This window comes from Megalops cyprinoides, chromosome 19, assembly GCF_013368585.1.
Source record: "Megalops cyprinoides isolate fMegCyp1 chromosome 19, fMegCyp1.pri, whole genome shotgun sequence".
In the NCBI taxonomy this organism is placed as follows: Eukaryota; Metazoa; Chordata; class Actinopteri; order Elopiformes; family Megalopidae; genus Megalops; species Megalops cyprinoides.
Window position 1 is genome coordinate 26,004,808 of NC_050601.1, and position 22,271 is coordinate 26,027,078.

The window sequence follows — 22,271 nt, forward strand, 5'->3', positions numbered from 1 at the left end:
TCCTTCCTCTCTTTATTTTTAGGGCTGACGGCAGGGGCAGTTCCCCTATTAATGGACAGCCAGCGTGGAGGATGGGGAGTGAATTTCTCGCCCTTTGACACTGGAAGCCGTCCAGCTCCGCACCAGCTGGGACGTGTCTGCCAAGGGCTGCGTCCGCGCACATGACCCCGCCAACGCATCAGCATCAAGACCTAACCTCAGCCAATCAGATGCGGAGGGCATGTCCGCACCGCAAAGTGGGCATGTGCTGAACCCTGTCAAGGAACATTCCTCAGGAAGAATGTATGTGTGTATGTGTGGTTGTGATTGTGTGTCTGTGTGTGTGTGGGGTATGTTTCCGTGAGTGTATGTGTATGTGTGTGAGTGTATGTGTACGTACATCAATGCAATTTCGTACCATGACAGTTGAGGGTGAGTATTTTAACTGTGGTGTGTAAGGCTTTGTACTGCATATAATGCCTTTGTAACTACTGATGTGTAGTGTACTGTACTCTGCATTGTCCACTGTTCGGATTCAAAACAAATTATTTTATTTGATCTCATATGTGTGCATGAGTGTGTGTTTGTGTATATGTGCTTGTGTTATGTGATTGTGTGTGTATTTGTGTGTGTTTGTGTGTGCACAATTCAGGATAATCACAGCGGGTTTGTGTGGGGCAGGCACCTTTGGTGCGAAACGGTTTAGGAGTGATGTTCTCTGGCTGGAACACCTTGGGACTGGTTCTGCTGTGGTTAGCAGGGGGCAAAAACTAAGAAAAAATAATGACTCAAAAGGATCAAAAATAAGAGATACTGAGTGTTGATGCACTGCTGGAACACAGTAACTTAGCATCGAAACGCATTAGCCATAAAAGATAATCCTAGTGATTTCTACTTCAGAGTTCACCAATAGTCACTATCAGTCCTCTGCTGCACCTCAAAACACACCATGTAATTTGGTTAGATTCCATACCAATTACAAAAAGCAGGTATTTTTTTGGCTTCTCTTTTTTCTGTACCTCCATCTCCACCTCAGAGACACAACATGGAGACACGCTCCATCTCGGGATGCAATTAAAAGCCCTCCGACTTGAGCTTTGACCTTCTGTATTACCGGGCACCTATCACTTGCAAGGGTGTTGGCACTCCATTTTCACGACAGCGTGGCTTCGCTAACATGTCTTCCCGCTCAGACGAAGCAGTTAAGGGAAATTTAGCTGAATGCCGATCGGGTGGACAGAACAAAGAAAAAAAAAAAACCACAACAAAGCAATTACCTCTGATAAACCCCTCAACGGAAATCGATCGATTTCGATCACAAGTACCAGGAGCTTCTCTCACCCACTATGTAATTCCAGATATGGCTATAATTTATGAGAGGAAATAATCATTATTCCTGTGGTTATTCACACTACTCCTTGCATGGCTCCTCCAATAATGCCTGCTCATATCGGCAAGCTTCAGCATGATTATCCAATGCTCTTTCATTATCCACACAGACCTGCTGGAGAGACCACAGTCCAATAGGACTCTCAGTGCTCTCGAAATGACAGTTTAAATAATACTGTCTTTAATGAACACCAATCTGAGAGTCTGGTGGGACAGTTAGACTGGCAGGATTCATGCAGACAAAGGGATGTGTTCAATCTATCTGCTGCTGAGTTTTGTCATTATTGCTGGGCAATAAATGAAAGAAAGCATTATGTTTTTTTAAAGATGTGCATCATCAAGAGCTTACCAGCTGATAAAATTGAGAACTTATTTTATTATTATTTATGACATTGAAACGCCTCCTCTCCAAGTGCTCTTGACCGCTGGACCACATCCCCCCACCCCCCACAAAATCCTCATGTAAGAACGGACATTGAAAGTAAGCCACACTCACCCTCCAGGGGGCAGTAGCGGGTCACCTGCTCGGGCATGAGCTGCCGTGCCTTGTGGCGGCAGTACACTTCGGCGATCTGCTGGCGGCACTCGCTGGTCCTGGCGCGTGACAGTGAGGAGATCACCTCCTTGCCACTGATCTCGCACTTGGGCGACTGGGCGTAGCGGAGCTGGGGGCTGGCGGTCGGCGTCGGGGTTGCAGGGGGGTGGGGTCGCCGGGGGCGAGGCGGGAGGGGGGTGCGGTCTAGGCCGCGAGGGGCCGGGGCGCGGCCATACTGGACTACCTCATTGGAGCCTTTGCCGGCGATCGGCGCACTCTGGCCCTTCTCCCCTTGCCCGTCGCGGGCCTCTCCCGGCGTCGGCCTCTGGGCCTGCGAGCGGGCCCCGAAGTTGCTGTTGTCAATGTTCTCAAAGTCCTTGGGCACCGAGTTCTCGTTGTTGTTACTGTCCAGACGCGGTTTCTCCTTCGGCCGATGGGAGCGGTAGTTGTCCTGCAAGACGAACATGCTTGGAATTAATGGTCTAAAAGGCCCTTTCAGCTGAACTATGGAAATTAAATCTCTTGGAAGGTGTTTGTTTGGCTTTTCTGAGCATTCATAAATCAACAACACAGTGGCCATTAATTTTGTTTGTGTGTACTGTGTGTGTGTGTGTGTGTGTGTGTGTGTGTGTGTGCGTGTGTGCGCGCATGTGTAGGGGTGTGTGTGTTATGTGCCTTGTGCATGCATTAGTGTGTGTCTGTGCGCTTGGTAGACTAGGTCCAACTTTCCACTTGCCCTGGGGCTACTTTGAAAAAAACTAATGGACTTTTACTAGGGAATGTGAAGCTAATTTCAAGCTCTGATCAGATACAAATGTTAAATTACAACTGTAAGTAAAACTGATAATCATTTATTTTCAGAGAACAGCCCCAGGTGCTCTTTAAAATTACGATGCCGTATCTGAATCGAGACAGTGAGGCATGAGGCATGAAATTAAAATGAAAATCCTGCCCAGCCAGCTGAAATGTGACTCGGGCCCGGAGTTCTGCTCCGGCTCCACAGATGAAACAGATCGCTGTTATCTTTCCCTGGCTGCGCAAGACTATCAGACCGGGGAAGTGCAGCGGTCAGGGGCGGGATTCCGACCAGATCTCGTCTCCAGGACACCTGATGCGTGCCTGAGATACACAACGGCCTGCTGCAGGTGGGAGGAGGCACTTAGAGCCCAGATCAGCATGGTGATCATCGTAAAATTCCACCAGCACAGGTGGGAGAACAAGAGAAAGACGGAGAGAGGGTGGAGGCGAGGGGGGGGGGAGTGGTAAAGAGAGTAAGAAGGAGAGAGACAGACAAGAGAAGGGAGATAGCAAGAGATATTGGGGGGGGGAGTAGTAGGGAGAAAAGGAGCGACAGACAGAGAGATGCAAGTGTGAATTCCGCCCCGTTACTGATGCGCCTCTCCCCTCCTATCACTCGTGCCCGCTGCTGGAGAGCTCCCTAGAGGCTGGCAGCACAGACGGGCAGTAAAGCAGGGGGTGTCACCTGAAAACGATCTCAGCGCAGAACAGAGACAGCCTCTTCCCTCGTTTCACCAGCAGAAAACTGCAGCTTATAGGCAGAGGGAGGGGGCAGTGTGTCTGTGTGTGTGTGTGTGTGTGTGTGTGTGTGTGTGTGTGTGTGAGTGTATACACTACACTGCAAAAAATCCAAATCTCACGAAGCATATTCGTCTCTTTTTAAGTCAAAATATCTCTTTACACTTAATATAAGACACAGTCACCAAACAAGCAAAATTTCCTTGAGCTACAAGGACTTGTTTTTAGACAGTGCATCTTGAATATCTTGTTTGGTGAAACTGTGTTGAAAACATCTTACTTTGAGTGGTGCATCAAATTAAGCAAGCCTTTTTGACAAGTCAGAAGGTTTTTAAACTGCATGACACAAAAACACTTCCTACCAGTTAAAAATGGATCAAAATTAGTTTTTTTCCACCTAATTTTAAGATCCCTTTCAAGAAATCTTAACAAGTGTATTTCCACTAGTTCCATTGGCAGATTTTTTATTTCTTATTTTTGAAGGGCTATTTTTTGCAGTGTATTTACCCAATGCACCAACTGTACCCACACACACTCCAGCACACATCCTCACCCCCCGCATGCCAGTTACAGTGAGGCTGATGCCACCTGGTGCTCCTGCCCTCTGGATACCAGTCCCAGGACAGCCCCCCTCACACACCCCACCTCCCCTCTCACCACAGCCAGGTTATCGTGTACCTCAGTGCTGCCGCTGGGCCTAGGCTCCTTTCCTTAGACCAGACCTCCTCTAAATCCAGTAAACCAGCCTGCTACAGCATGCCGACACTGGATCTGTGGGCACATACTGCCAAACCAAGGGAAAGCCTTCAGTTGGACAGGCTGGGGTGTTCACCAACCGCCCTCATAAGATTGCAAACTGTGTGTGTGCTAGGTGCAGCCAACTGAATGCTCACCTTAGGGTTAACTGAAAACAAAAATCACTTCCTTTTTCCTCTGAACTTAAACTGAACTTCCTCTGCATTTAAACCGACTTTAAGGTACAGTTAGGATGTATTTCCAGGGTGCACCCCAAGGTGACCTTTATGTCACAGTGGGAGGACAAATGGGCGCAGACAAAGAGTGACAGGTGAGGAGAGAGGGCCACTGCTGGACACTGGCTTGCCCCCTCCAACCCTCCCTCCCCTCCCTTCTTCTCCCCGTTTTTCCCCTCTCTGCTATCTAAACTTCGCTCCCTTACGATTTATCATTGTAAATTAGAGGGCCTGGAATTATTATCTGGCGAGGCTGCTACGGATGTGAGCGCTTGCCAAAGCACGCACCATTGTTACTGGGATCTGCTGTTTCCCAGGGTGCTTTGCACACACGCATGCACCTGAACTTTCTGAGCTTTCAGAATCATCCCCTTTTTCTATTAACAGCCCCCTCTGTGCATTTTACATACTCACTTCCTCCTGTTGCTCTCCCAGACAGAGAAGCAGTGACACATATAAAACAGGAAATAGCTGAGTGCAGGTGCTGCGTTACTTTGTATAGACCCTTCAGAGTTAACCAGAGCTAACCCTTTACCTCCTGCTCTCTAACAGCATCTGGCCTAAGATGGCCTAAGACTTTGTGTGTGTGTGTGAATGTGATAGAGGATGACCAGAATGGACAGACTTATGAAAGTCGGCGACCACAATTTGAAATGAAGTGCATCTGAGCGCTGCGGAAAGCTCTCCCTGTTCTAATGTCAGGCTTTTCCAGGGAGGAGCTGGTTTTACAACATCTGAGTGCTGGGAAAGCATTTCCTGTTCTAAAATAAGGTTCTGCCAAGGATAAGTGGAGGTTTTCAAGAAAGAAACCCTCCTGTGTGTCGGCTCGTTTCCAGAGTCCACGGAGGTTCCCCCGAGCAGCGCCTGCACGCGGGACCGCGGCTCTGTGCCCCACGGGACCCGCCCACTCCTGGCGGCGGTCCCTCCGGGCCACACGGTGTCACAAACAGGCTGGCACTGCAGTACAGCAATCTCTTTTACAGGAAGGAGGAAGCTAACGGCGAGCTGCAGCTGAGGCCCCGCCCGGCCGGAGGCAGCAGGGCACACACTCAGCCCTATACTTTTGTCGGTGAGCAGCGATCAGGGCAGCGGCTACTGACGATGTGGTTGAGGTGGCCTGGATTCAGCCAGTCCAGGGGAAGGGGGAGCTCTGTTTGCAGCCTGGGAGTTGGTGTGCTGTCGGTGCGAGTGAACGTGTGCTTCTGGCCCTGCTACAGATCCCTGACCACTGCCCAACCTGCCCACCACCTCACCCTCTTAGGAGCTGGGAATGTGGGGCTCCGTGCCAGTGTGCACACACACCTGTGCAGAGACATACATAAGTGCAGACACACACACAGACATGCGGAGATGTAGACAAGTGCACACACACATGCACGCGCGCACACACACACAAACACACACTCTCACACACACACACACAAACACACACACACACTCTCACACTTTTCTGGCTCATCTGTTCCCTCTCTCTCCCTCTGCAGCTCATGCTGGAATCATGGCCCTGCACCATTTCTCCACTCTGCATTCACGCGCCTGCTGGTGTGGCATGTCACTTAAGGCCAGCACCCCTCCAATTACAAGAAATTGTCGAGAATCTGCAAACGAACTCACCCATAATGAGAGGAGGAAAGGGCAGGGGCCAGCCCTCGCTAAGGGCACCGCTTTATAGACTGGGTAAAAAATGAGACGGCTCGGGGGGTGCCATTATGTTCCCCCATTAGCCTCACCGCTGGTGTCACCCTCACCAGTCCTGAAAGTCCCCCTCACGCCAAGCGTGGCTGATAGGCCAATTAAACTCACTGCAGGGAATAAACGCCTCCCCACCGCCTGCCATTAGTCACAGCTGCCACGGAAATGCCACCTGGACAGATGCGTGTCCTCTCCGACAGACAAAGACGAGCAGAGGACATAGAGCCACAAGTCCGGGAGCAGGTAGCGGGGACCACGAGCGGGGGAGAGAGAAAGAGAGAGAGAGAGGGAAAGAAAGATGGGGGAGAGAGAGAGGAAGAGAGAGAGAGAGAGAGAGAGAGAAAGAAAGACAGGAGAGAGAGAGAGGAAGAGAGGGAGAGAAGGAGGGGGAAGATAGGAAGGTAAAGGGTGAGATGGAGGGAGGGAGAGAGATTAGAGGGTACCAGGCAGTGGGAGACAAAGACAAATGAACAGATGAGAGGAGAGCTAGAGAGGTATAAGAAAGAAAGACAGGGGGAGAAAGAAAGACAGAGGTAAGAGAGGGCAGATAGAGACAGGGACACAGGAAGACAGAGAGTGGAACAAAGTACAGAGAAAGAGACAGAAACAGAAACAGCAAGCTTAAGAAGACAGGGAAGAGGGAGAGAGAGAAAGATGAGAAAGAAGAGGAACACAGATGGAGAAAGGTAGAGAAAGTACAATAAAGAACAGCAGGAGAGACAAATTCCCAAAGCTATCTTTCTCTCACTCCTCCTCTCAAGAAAGTGCTGTGACTGACGCTGAGGCTCTCACGATCCCTTTCTGCACTGGCGGCAGGTCCCTCTGAAAGGCCAGCCCTACTGGCTCACAGATAACCCCCATCTGTGGCCGACGGCCTGCTACACACAGCGCTAATTCCACAGATTTCACAGCCAATCAACACTGTCTCTCTCCCCACTCCCCAGCCAGCGATATAAAGTCTTGTCAGAAAGATGATGTCTCCTACTGTACAGTGTCCCCATCAGTCCAGTGGAGCGCTGGTCTTCTGTTTGGTTCAGAGTATTACATCGCCCAGCCAACCTCCAACACCGCTTCCAGCTGGAACCTGGAGGTCTCCCATCTGAGTACTCACCAGGCTGCATCCCCCTTAGCATCATCTCAATTTACAGGTGGGAATGAGTGCTAAGTATGCGAGTCACAGCCTTAGTGTATCTGAATTATTAGCCCATAGATGCCCTCATCCAGGAAAGTAATTAAGGTCACATACTTTGCTTGAGGGCACAGCAGCAGTGCCACACTTGGGAATTGAATCTGCAACCCCACAGCCAGTCCAGTTCCATACCCACAGTCCCACACTGCAAGCTGTCATTTACATATATCTGAAGCAAGAAACTGGGATTAAGCACAGTACAGCATATGCAATTGTCTCTGATGCATTGGTTGTGGAGGTTTAAGTGGTTAAACCGAAGTCTTGACTCCCTGTGGTCACTGAAGACCCATGCAACTCAATAACAGCAACGAGTTTAGACTTCCCTTGTGTCCTGGCCAAATTCCCAAACAGACTGTTCCAATCTAGGCATTTAAATGTCCAGGTGGGAGCCTGGAGGACAATGTGAGCTCCTACAGCCTCTACTATAAAGCACTTCAAGATCCTATACAAATGCAATCCTTTATTATTATAACATCAATTGACCCACAAATGGTGAAATCTGCTGAACCAGTTAGTCTCTGAGAAAGCCGTCTCCTGATAATTCAGCCTGCCATGCCTATTGGGTGAGGCCTCGTAGTGAGACCGTTCTGACAGTAACATGTTCTCGTTTGGCTCCACTTCACTAACCAGTCTTTAAAAAGCAACTCTCTCTCCCATCCCACATCTCCAAGGGCTCGCGGGCTGATTGATGCATTCCTCCACCGCAATGCCATCCAGTTCCTCTCGCTACAGCGGTATCCATTTCGTCTGCCGTGAAACGATTCATTCTGTCTCCCGTGACATAATTCATTTCCTCTGCTACGACAGTACCTAGCAACCCCCCAACATATCTCCAACAGGATTCGTGTCAGGGGTAAAAAAATCTGTGGACCTGATCGTTAAATCAAACTGGATGCTTACAATACCACTCAGCTGAAGTGCGGACCCTCGTTTCAATCCAAATTTGAATAATTGTGATCCTGCACAAATGGAAAAGAAACTGACAATTAACTTTTCCATTTTCGTTAAGTCCTGGGAACTGATGACAACACATTACTCAACTCGAATTTCGCTAATTTATTAGGGAGATGACGTTTTAAACATTTGCAATTTTGTGCTTAATTGTGTGAATAAAACTCTAGTAAATCACAGTGCTCAAAGCATACCGAATGAAACAGCTTTTAATAGACAGCTATCATCCTCCAAATTAAACATGTGTATAGCAGATTTTCCTCTCAGTCTCTACATTGCACCAGTTCATTCCTCTCTGTAAAATATTTTGGCAAAAAATGAACAAACAAAAAAAAAAACAAAACCATAATACTTGTGCCATAACCAGCACTAGTTTTTCCTCTGATCTAACAACCATCAGCTGACTACAACTGACATTTTCTTAATTTATCCCTTTTGGATTCTAACATTGTAATTAAGTAAAAAAAAAAAAAGTCACTCCCCCCCACTAATCAAATGTCTGATTTTGAAAGAAATGGTATCGCCCTGTGCTCGTGGGCTACCCATTCCATTTCCCACCAGTGCTCCTGTTCGAGTTCTCTGTGGTATTTATTGTCACATTCTTCTGATGCTGAGGAAGGAAGCTAAACAAGCTACTCCAAGCATCTCTCTCAGGGCCCTCTGAGTTGACTATAACCCTGGCCTAGGTGGGAGATGAAGTTCAGAGCCTTAAGCACAATTTCACAACCTGTAAACTTCAACATCCAACAGCCCCTCTGAAGAATGCTTTGTGGCAAACTAGCCATTGACTACAGGCCAGAACAATTTAAATCAAATATTTGTGATCCCAAAGATGGTCTGGCTGTCAATAAACCAGATACCCTCTCAGAAGACAGGAGGGGAGACCTGACTGAATGAATCGAGGCTAGTACAGTCGGGTGGTTCAGGGACTAAGCAAAAACCCAGAAACCCAGAGAATCTGACGGTTGGACGTACCATGCAAGGGCGTAGGAGAGAGTTTGATATTGTGGGGGGGGGGACACAACTTGCCATGAATTTTATATCTATATACATAATCCCAGTCTTTATAGGAGCATATACAGTGCTGGCCAAAAGTATTGGCACCCCTGCAATTCTGTCAGATAATGCTCAATTTCTCCCAGAAAATGATTGCAATTACAAATGTTTTGGTAGTAATATCTTCATTTATTTTGCTTGCAATGAAAAAACACAAAAGACAATGAAAAAAAAAATTAAATCAATTATCATTTTACACAAAACTCCAAAAATGGACCGGACAAAAGTATTGGCACCCTCAGCCTAATACTTGGTAGCACAACCTTTGGACAAAATAACTGCGAACAACCGCTTCCGGTATCCATCAATGAGTTTCTTACAATGCTCTGCTGGAATTTTAGACCATTCTTCTTTGGCAAACTGCTCCAGCTCCCTGAGATTTGAAGGGTGCCTTCTCCAAACTGCCATTTTCAGATCTCTCCACAAGTGTTCTATGGGATTCAGGTCTGGACTCATTGCTGGCCACTTTAGAAGTCTCCAGTGCTTTCCCTCAAACCATTTTCTAGTGCTTTTTGAAGTGTGCTTTGGGTCATTGTCCTGCTGGAAGACCCATGACCTCTGAGGGAGACCCAGCTTTCTCACACTGGGCCCTACATTACGCTGCAAAATTTGTTGGTAGTCTTCAGACTTCATAATGCCATGCACACGGTCAAGCAGTCCAGTGCCAGAGGCAGCAAAGCAACCCCAAAACATCAGGGAACCTCCGCCATGTTTGACTGTGGGGACCGTGTTCTTTTCTTTGAAGGCCTCGTTTTTTTTCCTGTAAACTCTATGTTGATGCCTTTTCCCAAAAAGCTCTACTTTTGTCTCATCTGACCAGAGAACATTCTTCCAAAATGTTTTTGGCTTTCTCAGGTAAGTTTTAGCAAACTCCAGCCTAGCTTTTTTATGTCTCTGGGTCAGAAGTGGAGTCTTCCTGGGTATCCTACCATAGAATCCCTTTTCATTCAGACACCGACGGATAGTACGGGTTGACACTGTTGTACCCTCGGACTGCAGGACAGCTTGAACTTGTCTGGATGTTAGTCGAGGTTCTTTATCCACCATCCGCACAATCTTTCGTTGAAATCTCTCGTCAATTTTTCTTTTCCGTCCACATCTAGGGAGGTTAGCCACAGTGCCATGGGCTTTAAACCTATTGATGACACTGCGCACGGTAGACACAGGAACATTCAGGTCTTTGGAGATGGACTTGTAGCCTTGAGATTGCCCATGCTTCCTCACAATTTTGCTTCTCAAGTCCTCAGACAGTTCTTTGGTCTTCTTTCTTTTCTCCATACTCAATGTGGTACACACAAGGACACAGGACAGAGGTTGAGTCAACTTTAATCCATTTTAACTGGCTGCAAGTGTGATTTAGTGATTGCCACCACCTGTTATGTGTCACAGGTAAGTAACAGGTGCTGTTAATTACACAAATTAGAGAAGCATCACATGATTTTTCAAAGGGTGCCAATACTTTTGTCCGGCCCATTTTTGGAGTTTTGTGTAAATTGATACTTGATTTGACTTTTTTTTCTTTCTCTTTTGTGTTTTTTTATTGCAAGCAAAATAAATGAAGATATTACTACCAAAACATTTGTAATTGCAATCATTTTCTGGGAGAAATTGAGCATTATCTGACAGAATTGCAGGGGTGCCAATACTTTTGGCCAGCACTGTATCTTGATTGAAAAATAAAACAATATCAGGATGGCTTGAAACAAGAAGGTTCAATTTTATTGTACAAAACATTTTTACAAATCTACGCAACTGTTTACTGTCCAGATGGCTGACCTGTCTTAACACCACAGCTTCATCAGTTTCAGATTTTGTTGTGCAAGAATAAATAGCTATGTCTATGACTATGGGTTAGTCGGTCTAAACATTTATGTATCCATTGCAGCAAGCTAACACAAAAGTTGACACAGAAATTGGTCCCTGGTTGTCAGTGTAGCTTACTACACTGCTTAGCTTACTGGGCTGTTAAACTTTGAATGTTCAGGTTACATAAACGCAAAATTCTCCCACTGGTATTACTAGTGACAAAACAGCTGGCTAGCTAACGTTAACTTGTTCATTAACAATCAGCGAAATAAGTAACAAGCTAACGTTATATATGAAAATTTATGACATACTCACACAGAATACTGTTCAGTAGTAAGCTATAGAGAATCTGATACCAAAAATAGCATGTGGTGAGTAGCCCGCAATAGGGCACACAAATATGGGGGGACGGATGGACGGACGGACGAGTCCTCCGTGTCCCCCCCGGTTCCTACGCCCCTGGTACCATGCATTTATAAATTGGCCTCATAAAGGACAATTACGTGCTGCATGCTTGGTACATCCGTTAGTCATTTATTTAGCAAAATCTCTATCAACAGCGACTTACAACATCACGCTCTCCCATAGGGTCCGCTTTCAAATACATATCCACTGTTCCCAGCTGAAATTAGATCCACGTGTTAAAGATGATAGCTGTAAGATAAAATTATCTGTTGAGGGAGCTTGAAATGGCCTGTGATTTGGGCAGGAGCTGTCATGAGTGCTGTCTGTTCCGGAAAGTTGAGCTTCTCCAAGGAAGTGCCTCACCCGTCGGCACCTGTGCTTCCTGTGTGGGGTGCAGGTGAGCCAACAGGTGAAAAACGCCACACCAGCGCTTCCTAGGTGTGCGTTTGGCACACGCTCTTGTTCTTCCGCTCGTGGCACTGACAATCTCATGTGATGTCTCCTCATGGTTTACATGCAGCCGTTAAACTGCTTATTGCAAAAACTGCAAACACATACCAAACTGGTGCTCTGTACAGTTGCTGAATACAGTTCTGCTAGGAGTTCAGATGCTCTGCTGAGTCAATGAACACACTCAAGGCTCTGAATACACCGCAGTTCAGAGCTCTAGCACTATGTAAAGATACTGAAGCCTATGAAAACCTGAAAACTATGATGCTCTGTACAGTTACTGAACACAGCTCAGCCAGCACGTCAGATGCCTTGTAGAGTTACTGATGAATACACAGCAGCTCAGAGCTCTATAGATACTGAACATTCTGTAGCACAAAGGTCTGATGCTGTGTTACTGTACACACAGAGCGCTGCTTACCACACTCCTCTCCTCTGCTGGAGGAACACCTGCTCCTAGCACAATCAGCACGAACAGGACACTTGTACTGAGGGCTCACAATGGAGAAAAGTTACTGACGACAGACTCAGATTCTCACAGCTAAAGCACAAAGACACAGAGCAGGAGTGTGGATTCATTCCACTTACGACAAAAGCCCATTGTGGAGAAATGCACTTTCATGGTGCCTCTGCTCCTGCAGTCATTATCGAAATGTGAAATGTATTAAGTGCACAATTGCCGGCGGAGAAAGAGAAAGGGAGAGTGAGATTAAAAGTGTGCGTTTCTCGCGTTTAATGAGGAACCAGGCGCCCGGCCCTAATGAAGAACAAAAGAGAGAGAGATCGTTCCGACCTCTGGGAAAGAGCAGCTCTGTGTTTCTCACACCCATGGAACAAAGGAGCCGCCAGAGATACGGGAATGATGAATGGCGGTGGAGCACGTTATCGGACAATGTTTTCAGGACTCTGCCGGCCGCACTCCCACCCCACCCCATAGCTCTCCTCCATTACCGCCATGTCTGCCTGCTTCTCAGCTTGGAACGCAATGTTGTTTGGTACCAAGGATTCTGGCATCAGCTTCGTAGCTTGGAAGGAGGGGTTTGAGTTTGGGCCTCCATTCAACGATCCTCATCCTATTGGCACTTAAGAGGGGGACTTCAGAGGGGGACTCTGTGAGGAGACCCAGGGAACTCTTTTTGGTTGGACATAACAAAAAGCATCCTTAACAACTGCCAAGGTCTTGAGGTGTGTTTAGTGCATGTAAATAAACACCTTCCCCCAACATTTTTTCCAACATTCGCTAACACCTTCTCACCCCAAAACGGAATGTTAATTTTGAAAGTCAACTGTGTATACATGCTAAATGACAACTGCAATGCAAAAGCATTGATTTTTCAAAGAGCAGCCAAGGTGTCCAAAGCTTAGTGTCAAGGTGTTTGCTGTGTCACAGACCCTTTAAATCAATGATTGAATCTCACAGGACCCCAAGGCTGTCCTGTTCTCTTTAAGTTCTGTACCACATCAAGCTTGTGTTAACACTGCTTAAACATTCAAATAGAAGGTTGGCAAGAACTTGCCAAAACAGGTGTTTTCAGGCACTTCCAAAAGCAAGCCTCTTCCCAAGCTTAAATCTACCCAAAGAATGTTAGGTTCTAAAATATAAATTGCCGCACTTCTGGATGTCCTGTTCCAACTGTTCCTCTGTTGGGATGTAAAGGTGTAGCGAAGGGTGATCGCAGTCACCCCATCCAGCCTCAAACCTGGGTCTACGGGGTACCAAACTGCAGCTTTGACCGCAACGCCAAAGAGCCAAGCTCATTGATATGGCAGTCAGAGCGCATACTCAACTGTAGTGACAGTACTCTGTCAAAAAAGGGTTGTAGTAAGGGAGGCGGAGGGAGGTAATCCAGCATTTGAGAAGGATTCTGCCTTCAGCTGGGGGCTCCAATGGCACACCTCCTGCAGTTTGTCGGCCCGGTGCCATCGATTGGTAATTTGTCGCATAGGAATGCCTATCTGAGGGGTGAGACTGAGCTCTCATTGTACGAAGCCAGAGCCAGAGGCTTTGGTGCATACTGTTTTTGTAAACAACATCATCGCGTTCCTGCCAGATCAAGATGCTGTGGGAGGGGACACACGACAACACTTAGTTGTAAGAATCAGCCACATGCACAACAGTGCTGCAGCAATACCTGCAAACATAGGCCTCCACCCTGCAGCCAAAGCCCCGCATTCTGTTAGCAATTCCTCACATGTAACTGGACCAGCCTTCTGGGAGAGCCTAGGGGCGGGGCTAGGTGAAGGGCTGGGAGGGATGGGCATGTGGGTGAAGCTGGGTTACAAGAGGAGCCCCAGCTTTGTTGAAGCGGGCACAGTCTCACACAGGGCTCAAAATCAGGCCCCTGGGTACAGCAAAACAGCAGCAGTATGGCATAAGGTTTACCAATCTGGGCGTATAACCAGCTCACACTGAAGCTAGATACCTGAACGGCTTCAGTCAATATCAGGCTGAATAAAGGGGTAATGTGTGAGCTGTGTAATTTCTCCTGAAAATATGTTAAAAAAAAAAAGAACTACTCTCATCTTTATTAGAGAAACTCTCGTGTTTCTATGAGATTTTAATCCAGGAAAGGTGTCCATCTGGACAACGACAAACATTAAGAAACATTCAGCCATTACTTCTTGTGTCCAACTAAGCACTTTCCCTGTGGTTTTCCCTTTGGAACCGTCATGAGCTTCTTCCAGCAAACGTCAAGTTAATCTGGAATTTATATAAGATAAACATATTGCAATATGATTACCAGTCTAAAGTGGGTATCGTTCTCCCGGTGAACAGCACTAAGAGCACTTTAAAAGAGTCAGGGTTCCGTTGTTAACGCATTTCACACCCCCGCGTTTGCGAAACCACGTCGGCGTGAGTCCCAGCGACAACAGAAACCTCACAACGTGCGAGCTCGCCAGAAAAAAAAAAAACTCCGTGGACAGGAACAAGACCGGCACGATTAGCAGCGCAGCTGGAGAGCGCTGGGGTTTTACAGACCGTGCAACCATGACTCATAAATACCTGCAGCAAACAGCAACTGTGACTGCTCACGGGCTCAAAAAATAACCCGAATATAACTCCGACGGCCGACTTACATCCGCTCACGACCAGTCCCATGAACCACCGGGCAGACAGCCCGGATCTTTACACTCGTCGTCAGCGTTATTAACATCGCGTGTCACTTTCCCTCCTCAGTCTCATTTTACTTTTACTGCAAGACGAAAATAAACACATAAATACAAATTAACTGATAATACACGCATGTCATTTTTGGGAGGACTTACATTGCGTTTGCTATTTTGAATTACTGAATAAATTTAAGGAAATAAAAGTTCGAAAAGTTACGACAAATTAATAGGTGACAAAGTGTAAAACATTACAGAGTAAAAGATCAACGTTATCATAACACAACCTACAAAAACCAAGGATATCGGAAGTCAGTGATTTTCCCAATAACTCTGGAGTATGAGCCTCCATCTAAGGGATTGAAACGCTATGGTGCTGGCTCTATAGTAATGACCACCTGTCCCAGGTTATTGCCAGTTTCACTGACGACAACGATCTTACAGTGAGCGCTCTTTGTTAAATAACTGCTTGTGCCAGCAGCAGGAAAAAATCATACATTGGGTAATTCCCTTCTCTCTGTGTCTTATATGGACCAACTGCCTGACATTTTTACATATACAGTATGTTTAACTCCATTTATATCTTTAATACCACGCCATTATCTTATGGCAACATTTTTCCAAAGGACCGACGCTTCCCAAAAGGGAAATGACATCACAGAGAGGTCTGGTGATTCACAAGTACGTTTAAAAAAAGGAAATGGGGGCACAGTATCTATCATTATCCTGTAGCTGAAGTACGATGTAATGGCATGTAATTCTAACCCAGCAAACCTCTTCAAGACTCATTACCCAAGTCCTAAGCCACAGGCTGGTTCACTATAGAGGGCCAGAGGGAATCATCATACTGGAACCTCAGAAGCAAGAATAGGATGAATAAAATTAGGGTGATGAAACCATATGAAAACCAAGCTGGACATACTGTATATAAATATAAATTTAAATATGCAATGCCAAAAAGAGGAATACCTGCACATATTACTAATACACACTGGTATAATTTTTTTTCTGTACATGGGTTGTAAAATTTGTTTTAATAAATAATATACATTTCTACAATATGTACAGAGAATTGCATCCATGATGGACACATTTTGGAATACATTACTTTTACTGTGACACAATTTTAGAGGAAAGTAATTATAATATGTAATTAAAATGATATTTTAATCAAATTATTAAATCTCTACTGGTGATGGTAGAGCGAGGCATTAATGGAGGTACAGGGTGGGGCCAGTGGCAGACAGCATTGGGCATGTCCCATTGACCTAACCCACCCATTATACAGTATGTTATAAAGATCTCTCATGCAGTCACAGGACAGCAGGGACTCTACCGGCAGAAAGGCAGTGACAGCTAAGGACGATGTTGAGTGGAAAAATGAAAAGCAAAGAAATTAGAAGCACCTAGGCCTGTTCTTTTAAAAGTGCTCAGTACTTCATCTTACAGTCACCTGCTAATTTCTGAACAGCTGGCTAAATCATAACTCTAATTGCACCCCACCAAAAACCTGCCCTGGGTTTCACCCTCTTATAGACAACCCTTTAACCCTTTACTATGTTTAGTAAAACCAAACAATTTATGAACTAAACTCTGCCATTCCATCTTGGTGAACTGAAACTACATTAGACAAGGCCATATGAGAGACCTCCCCACTGATCTCTGTACCTCTGCTTTTACCTGATATGTGCCACAGTGACAAAGAGTTAAAGCAAGGCTCACCAGTGTTGCCCTAAACAGCCTCAAACCTAGTGGGACTGCAGGAGATTACACCAAGGATTTGAGTAGATTTTGGATTTAGGGACTTAGAAAGATCCGATCCACCGATTCCTTACAAATGTCAGTGCACTCTCACTCGCGAGTAGAGACTACGGCTCTGATTTTTCCCATTCAGACTGCATAGAGGCAACATCCTGGGGACAAACTTCTGAAGGAGAAAGGTTTGCAGCCTGTGACATGCTTAGACAAGGCATTTTTGATCTCCAGAAGGGGAAAGGGACATTCAGTCTGGTCCACCGTCAAAGTGTGAAACTGCGAACCACACTGCCCGGGGGTGTTAAGCTACCATTGATTTGGTTTAGTGCCAGGCCACCTCCCAAGGGAGCCAGGCCACTTGTTTACCAGCTTGGCACAGCCAAACACATGTTCACACACTCGCCATCAAGAGCTGTAATCGCTCTCTTTTACCGCCATCACAGAACGGCCTCCTGCTGCAACAAATCACAGTGAAAGCATGAGAAACCAGACCTACACATTCTGAATTAACACCAAACCACACTGGCCACCCCAGCCCCAACAGACCAGCCCTCTTATCCCAGCACCTTCCCTCTCTATTTACCCCACCACCACCCCCCCCCCCCCCCCCCCCCCCCCCCCCCCCCCCCGTCCCTTATGAAAACTCCTTATCAGAGAGAGAATTCATGAAGAATATCCAGTACATCTGATACTGGAGATACTGGGAAGGGGCTGTTATGGTAAACCCTGACCAGGGTGTGAAGAACATTCATCAACAACACAGCAGGAGCTTCTCATAACACTGCTACACCTGCAATTGCCATTTTCATTTTCATTTTTTCTCACAAAAATGGAAGTAATGATAATTTGTGCCATGACAATAGGTGTGAAATGGCTTCAGGTGACCTCTGCCCCCCTGTGGTTTGTGTGATTACAAAACTCCAACAGATGTAAGCTACAATCTTGGTGAATAAACAATCTCAATTTTATTTCCTGGCAATGGGTGCAGATAAAGCTTGATAAAGAATACTTAATAGTGGTTTCTGAATATAGATGACCAGTTTACCCTTCAATTGTCATTAAACATGTGTATGAAGTCAGAAGATTTCTAAAAAAAAGTAAGAGGATTTAGAAAGGTTCCCAAGGGACAACACTTAACTAATCATGCTAAGCATACACACTGGGAGAGTGTTTTAGACACACCTTTCCACCAGTAACTTCAAATAGTATGGGGATCAAAGCTAACATTCATTCACTGACCTCAGGTTGATAATAAAGAAAAAGAGAGCAGGAATAGGTGGATGTCTAGTTGACACTAAGTGCGAGAACAGTAATCCATCATCATCCCCAAAATGGGTGGATGGTTGTCCAATTAAGTGTCAAACCTGTGGCTCCAATTAAGTAATTAAGACCCCATGATGGGAAAATGAGCAAGATAACTGCCTAATCAGACACTGATCCCCCACAGATTATAGGGGGGGAGGGGGAGGGGTAACGCTCATCTTCTGCAGGGTTGATACAAATACACATTTTAATCCCGGCTCTGTTCTTAATTAATTAAGCATTCCATATGTAGTTTTGCTTTTCATACATGGCACATCATATCTTAAAGATCCATTGCCTGATTTATCACACTTGTGTCCTGTACTCAAAAAGTACTTTACTGCAGTGGGTTCTGGGTAGACACAGAGGTGTTACACACCTGGCTAACTGACTGGTAATTGGTTTTAATATAAACCAGCAGGTTGTTCTCAACGGCCCCTTCGGAATTGCATTCCATTCCACTGATTAATATCTTTAATGGGTGTTTCACACAATGACAAATATCTTCCTTATTGGATGTTTCAAATGTGATTTTTTTTGCAGTGTGGTGAAGGTGTTTAGATTACACCGACCGGCTCTGGGGAACCAGCCACACGCACACAACGCGGTTTGGGCTCTATGATTGGATGACACCGGCGGGTTTGTTTGCGTTCAGCATTTCTGACTGGCCAGGGAATGAACAGCAGGGTCCTTTCACACTACTCTAGGTCTGTATCACAGGGCATCCTCCCGGACGCAGACTGAGGTGGACAGCTCTAGCCCTTCACAGAGCTGGCTTTCAGCTTGGGCCTTTGCCTTTTTCGAGCCTGTGAACCAATGGCCTCTGCTAGGTTACATAAAGGGCTCCAAAGAGCTATTTACAGTGCCTGACTCTATCCTCTATGGCTCAATTCACAGCCAAGTCCACGTTTAAGCCCTGAAGTTTCCTCTGTGTTCACATTAAATAAAGTAAAAAAGAACACAGAAATGTACAGTACTGATATATTGCCTTTCCATGCATTCCTTCCTATATCTCTAGAGGCAAATTTAACTCAAAACACGAATGTGTCATGGAAGAAAATAAATGACCACACTGTATATTTTGTATGTGCACACATGCGTGCATATACAGTAATAGAGAATATGGGCCTGTTTGTATAGTAACTGTAGCTATAGGACTGGGCACAGTTGAGTCTGGAGCAGGGCACAAATGTAAGTGCACGCACCAGCGTTCCTTCAGTCAGCTCTGGCCGTAAAGCACTGCTGAGTGAAGGTGAGACAGCAGCCCTTTAATGGAGATGTAATAGGTTCGGGCAGCAGGATAAATCACACTGCAGAACACCTGTCTCTGCTTATGTCTATATCCCAGGATATCCTGGGGGTGGGGGGTGAGCATGCACACACACGTTTTCACACACACACTTACTCACCCACATCCACACACACATCTACACTCAATCCCTCTCTCTCTCACACACACATACATGCAGACACACAGACACACGCACACATACACACACACATACACACAAATGTGCACACACACACACACACACACACACACACACATACACACACAGAGTAACCCTGTCTGTCAGCACCAACTGCAACTGCGAGAGTATGTCAACAGTGACTTCAAAGGTCAAAGGTCAACCCCCCTCATGCAGCTCCAGTCTGCAAAAACTGACTGATGCTTCAATGCTGTGTGCACACACACACACACACACACACACACGTGTACATGTGTGTACACACAACAATCACTGACATCTCACAGCCATCACATACACACACACACAACCACACACACTGGTCATTGAAAATACTGTGCACTTATTTTTGACTTACGTAATCATTAAGTGTCAATCAATGCTAAATTATGTCCGTCTCTTTGAATACTCCTTCGACTCTGTGTACTGACAGCTAAAAAAAAGTTAATGAACATACACCTAATCTGCTTCCTTAGAGCCACAGCTCACTAATTGTGCCAACACAGTCACACATGCAGCCATGAGCAGATCCAGTCTGTTTCAGATGGATGTCGGATGTTGGCCTACCAGAAATGTACAGTGACAAAGACAACAAAGCAAACTTGATGTGGCCAAGGTTGTCAGTGGTCCACAAAGGGTCGTGCCCACACATGGTCCACCCAGACAACGTTACATAAGCGCACAAACACAGAAGATACTCAGCGTGACACATCGATTGCGGGTTCCACATCACGGAGAGGTTTATTTGACACGTAAGCGCTGAGGGCTACAGTGCGCACAAGGGAAACCACCACATGATTGGATCAATGGGTGTTAGTTTGGGTCATGTGGCATGACACAGCCATGCTGTGACGAAAGGGCTATGCTCTGTCTCTTTAATTCATGCTGATGAGCCATCTTTAACCTATAGGATAAGCCAAGAGGCTAGTAAATCTTTGGGGGCCAGTTTGGTTCATGTACCACATCATGAAAGAGTCACATTCTGCCTTGGAGCAGAAGAACTGGTTGTTATCCACAAATCACTTCAGGTTCAGCCTCTTCCTCCAAAAAAGCAACATAGGTCAACGTTTACCCAACTCTTATCAATCTTTTTTTAAGCCACAAGTGTATGAATCAGTCTTTTAGAAGAGGTCTGCAAAATGTCGTTTAGTACTTGAAAGTGAACAACCCCCCCCAGGTCAGTTTTGTCGGACGCACTCAGCAGGTTCCACAACAGGCCAGCAGCCCCCATCAGGATCAACTGCATACTCTTGGCACTGTAAGTCCAACTGAGAGCTTCCTTTCTCACAGAGCTCCAGGGCACATCTGGAAAACCTGGGGTGTGACTTCAGTTATTTAGGGTGGATTCGGTGTGCTGTCATGCACCCTCATGCTGCCTGCTGGCAAGTGTGGCAAAGCCAACAAAGCCAACAAAATGGTGGATGAAGCTGGGACAGCTCCACAAGAGACAGCTCAGCGCAGGGATAGCATCTGGCTGGCAGACCCAAGCATTCCTAAATCACCTTCACAAAGGTCTGTTGGCATGGTTTTCTTCCTTGTTACATGCAGCTGAACTCTTTCCCTGGGGCTTATTTTCAAATATTGATTCCCTGATATTTTTTCAAGAAAACTCTCAGTTAAATTCCAGTTGCAATTATTAGTTTTTTGTTTGACCAGATCGACTAACAGAGCAGCAATTAGATATCCTCTAGTCTACCAGGAGTGACTGATAATTTTTTAGGGAACAGCACCACGTGCTTTACACTATTTCCTGTAATGACAAAACATTAATGACAGAACAGCCTGAGGTGTCCAAAGCTTATCACCAGGGTGAAGCTGTTTGCTCCCTCAGAGCCCTTAAATAAAAGACTGAATCTCACAGGACCCCAAGCCTGTGCTGTTCTCTTTAAGGCTCCAAATCAAACTGATTTTAACACAAGTGTGCACATTTTACCACTTCTTGTGCTGAAACTCACTGCTACTTTGCCTTATTAAACTTTCAGCAAGTCTGGGGGACTCCTGAGAGCACCTAAATACACTAACGACAGTTGGACGGGTTTTATCAACTGTGACTACAAACTGCAGTTTAACTCACTCACCCAATTAACAAAGGCATCGGCAGCTACCACAGTAACAATATTTCACCACCAGAGGTACCAGAGAGCAGAGAGACCAGAGGAGGAGTTGCAGCCATCATGAATAATGACTGTTTGGTGCTTTTAAAATTTTGCTTCTGAGGGCCCCCTTTCAGTGCTGGAAACCAGGGCAGACTGCGCGCGCTCTTGCAGAGAGTGAGTCAGCACGGGCTCTGTGGGGGGGTAAGTGGCATGAATCACACTGCTGTTGGACTGGCAGAGAGGGGAGGAGGATAAGGGGGCAGGGCTATGAGGGGGTGGAGCCCAGTCTGAGGAATGCTGCTAGTGTGTACCACAAAGGCCCCTGCTCACACATACAAACACACACACACACACACACACATCAGTCAGAGCAACTGCCTCTGGTCCTGATCACATGAGTGCAAGCACCCCATCTACATGATGCAGTGGCACTGCACGGGACACAGGGGGCGCTGTACTCCTATGAGACACAGTGGCTATTTCACCACACACCAGGCATCTCAGCGTTTCAAATCCCTTATAAATTAGTGTGTTAGGTTAAAATATGAAAGCCAAATGTCATTTTAATACAAATGACAAAAA

At 46.1% G+C, this 22,271-nt stretch overlaps 1 protein-coding gene across 1 annotated transcript in view; it reads right to left on the reverse strand.

Moving 5' to 3' along the window:
- Window positions 1–22,271, reverse strand: part of LOC118794931 (xylosyltransferase 1-like) — a 48,864-nt gene that overhangs the window by 20,001 nt on the left and 6,592 nt on the right. Inside the window, exon 2 of the mRNA XM_036553224.1 lies at window positions 1,865–2,354. Within this exon, the coding sequence (XP_036409117.1) occupies window positions 1,865–2,354 (490 nt within the window). The remainder of the gene's footprint in view (window positions 1–1,864; window positions 2,355–22,271) is intronic.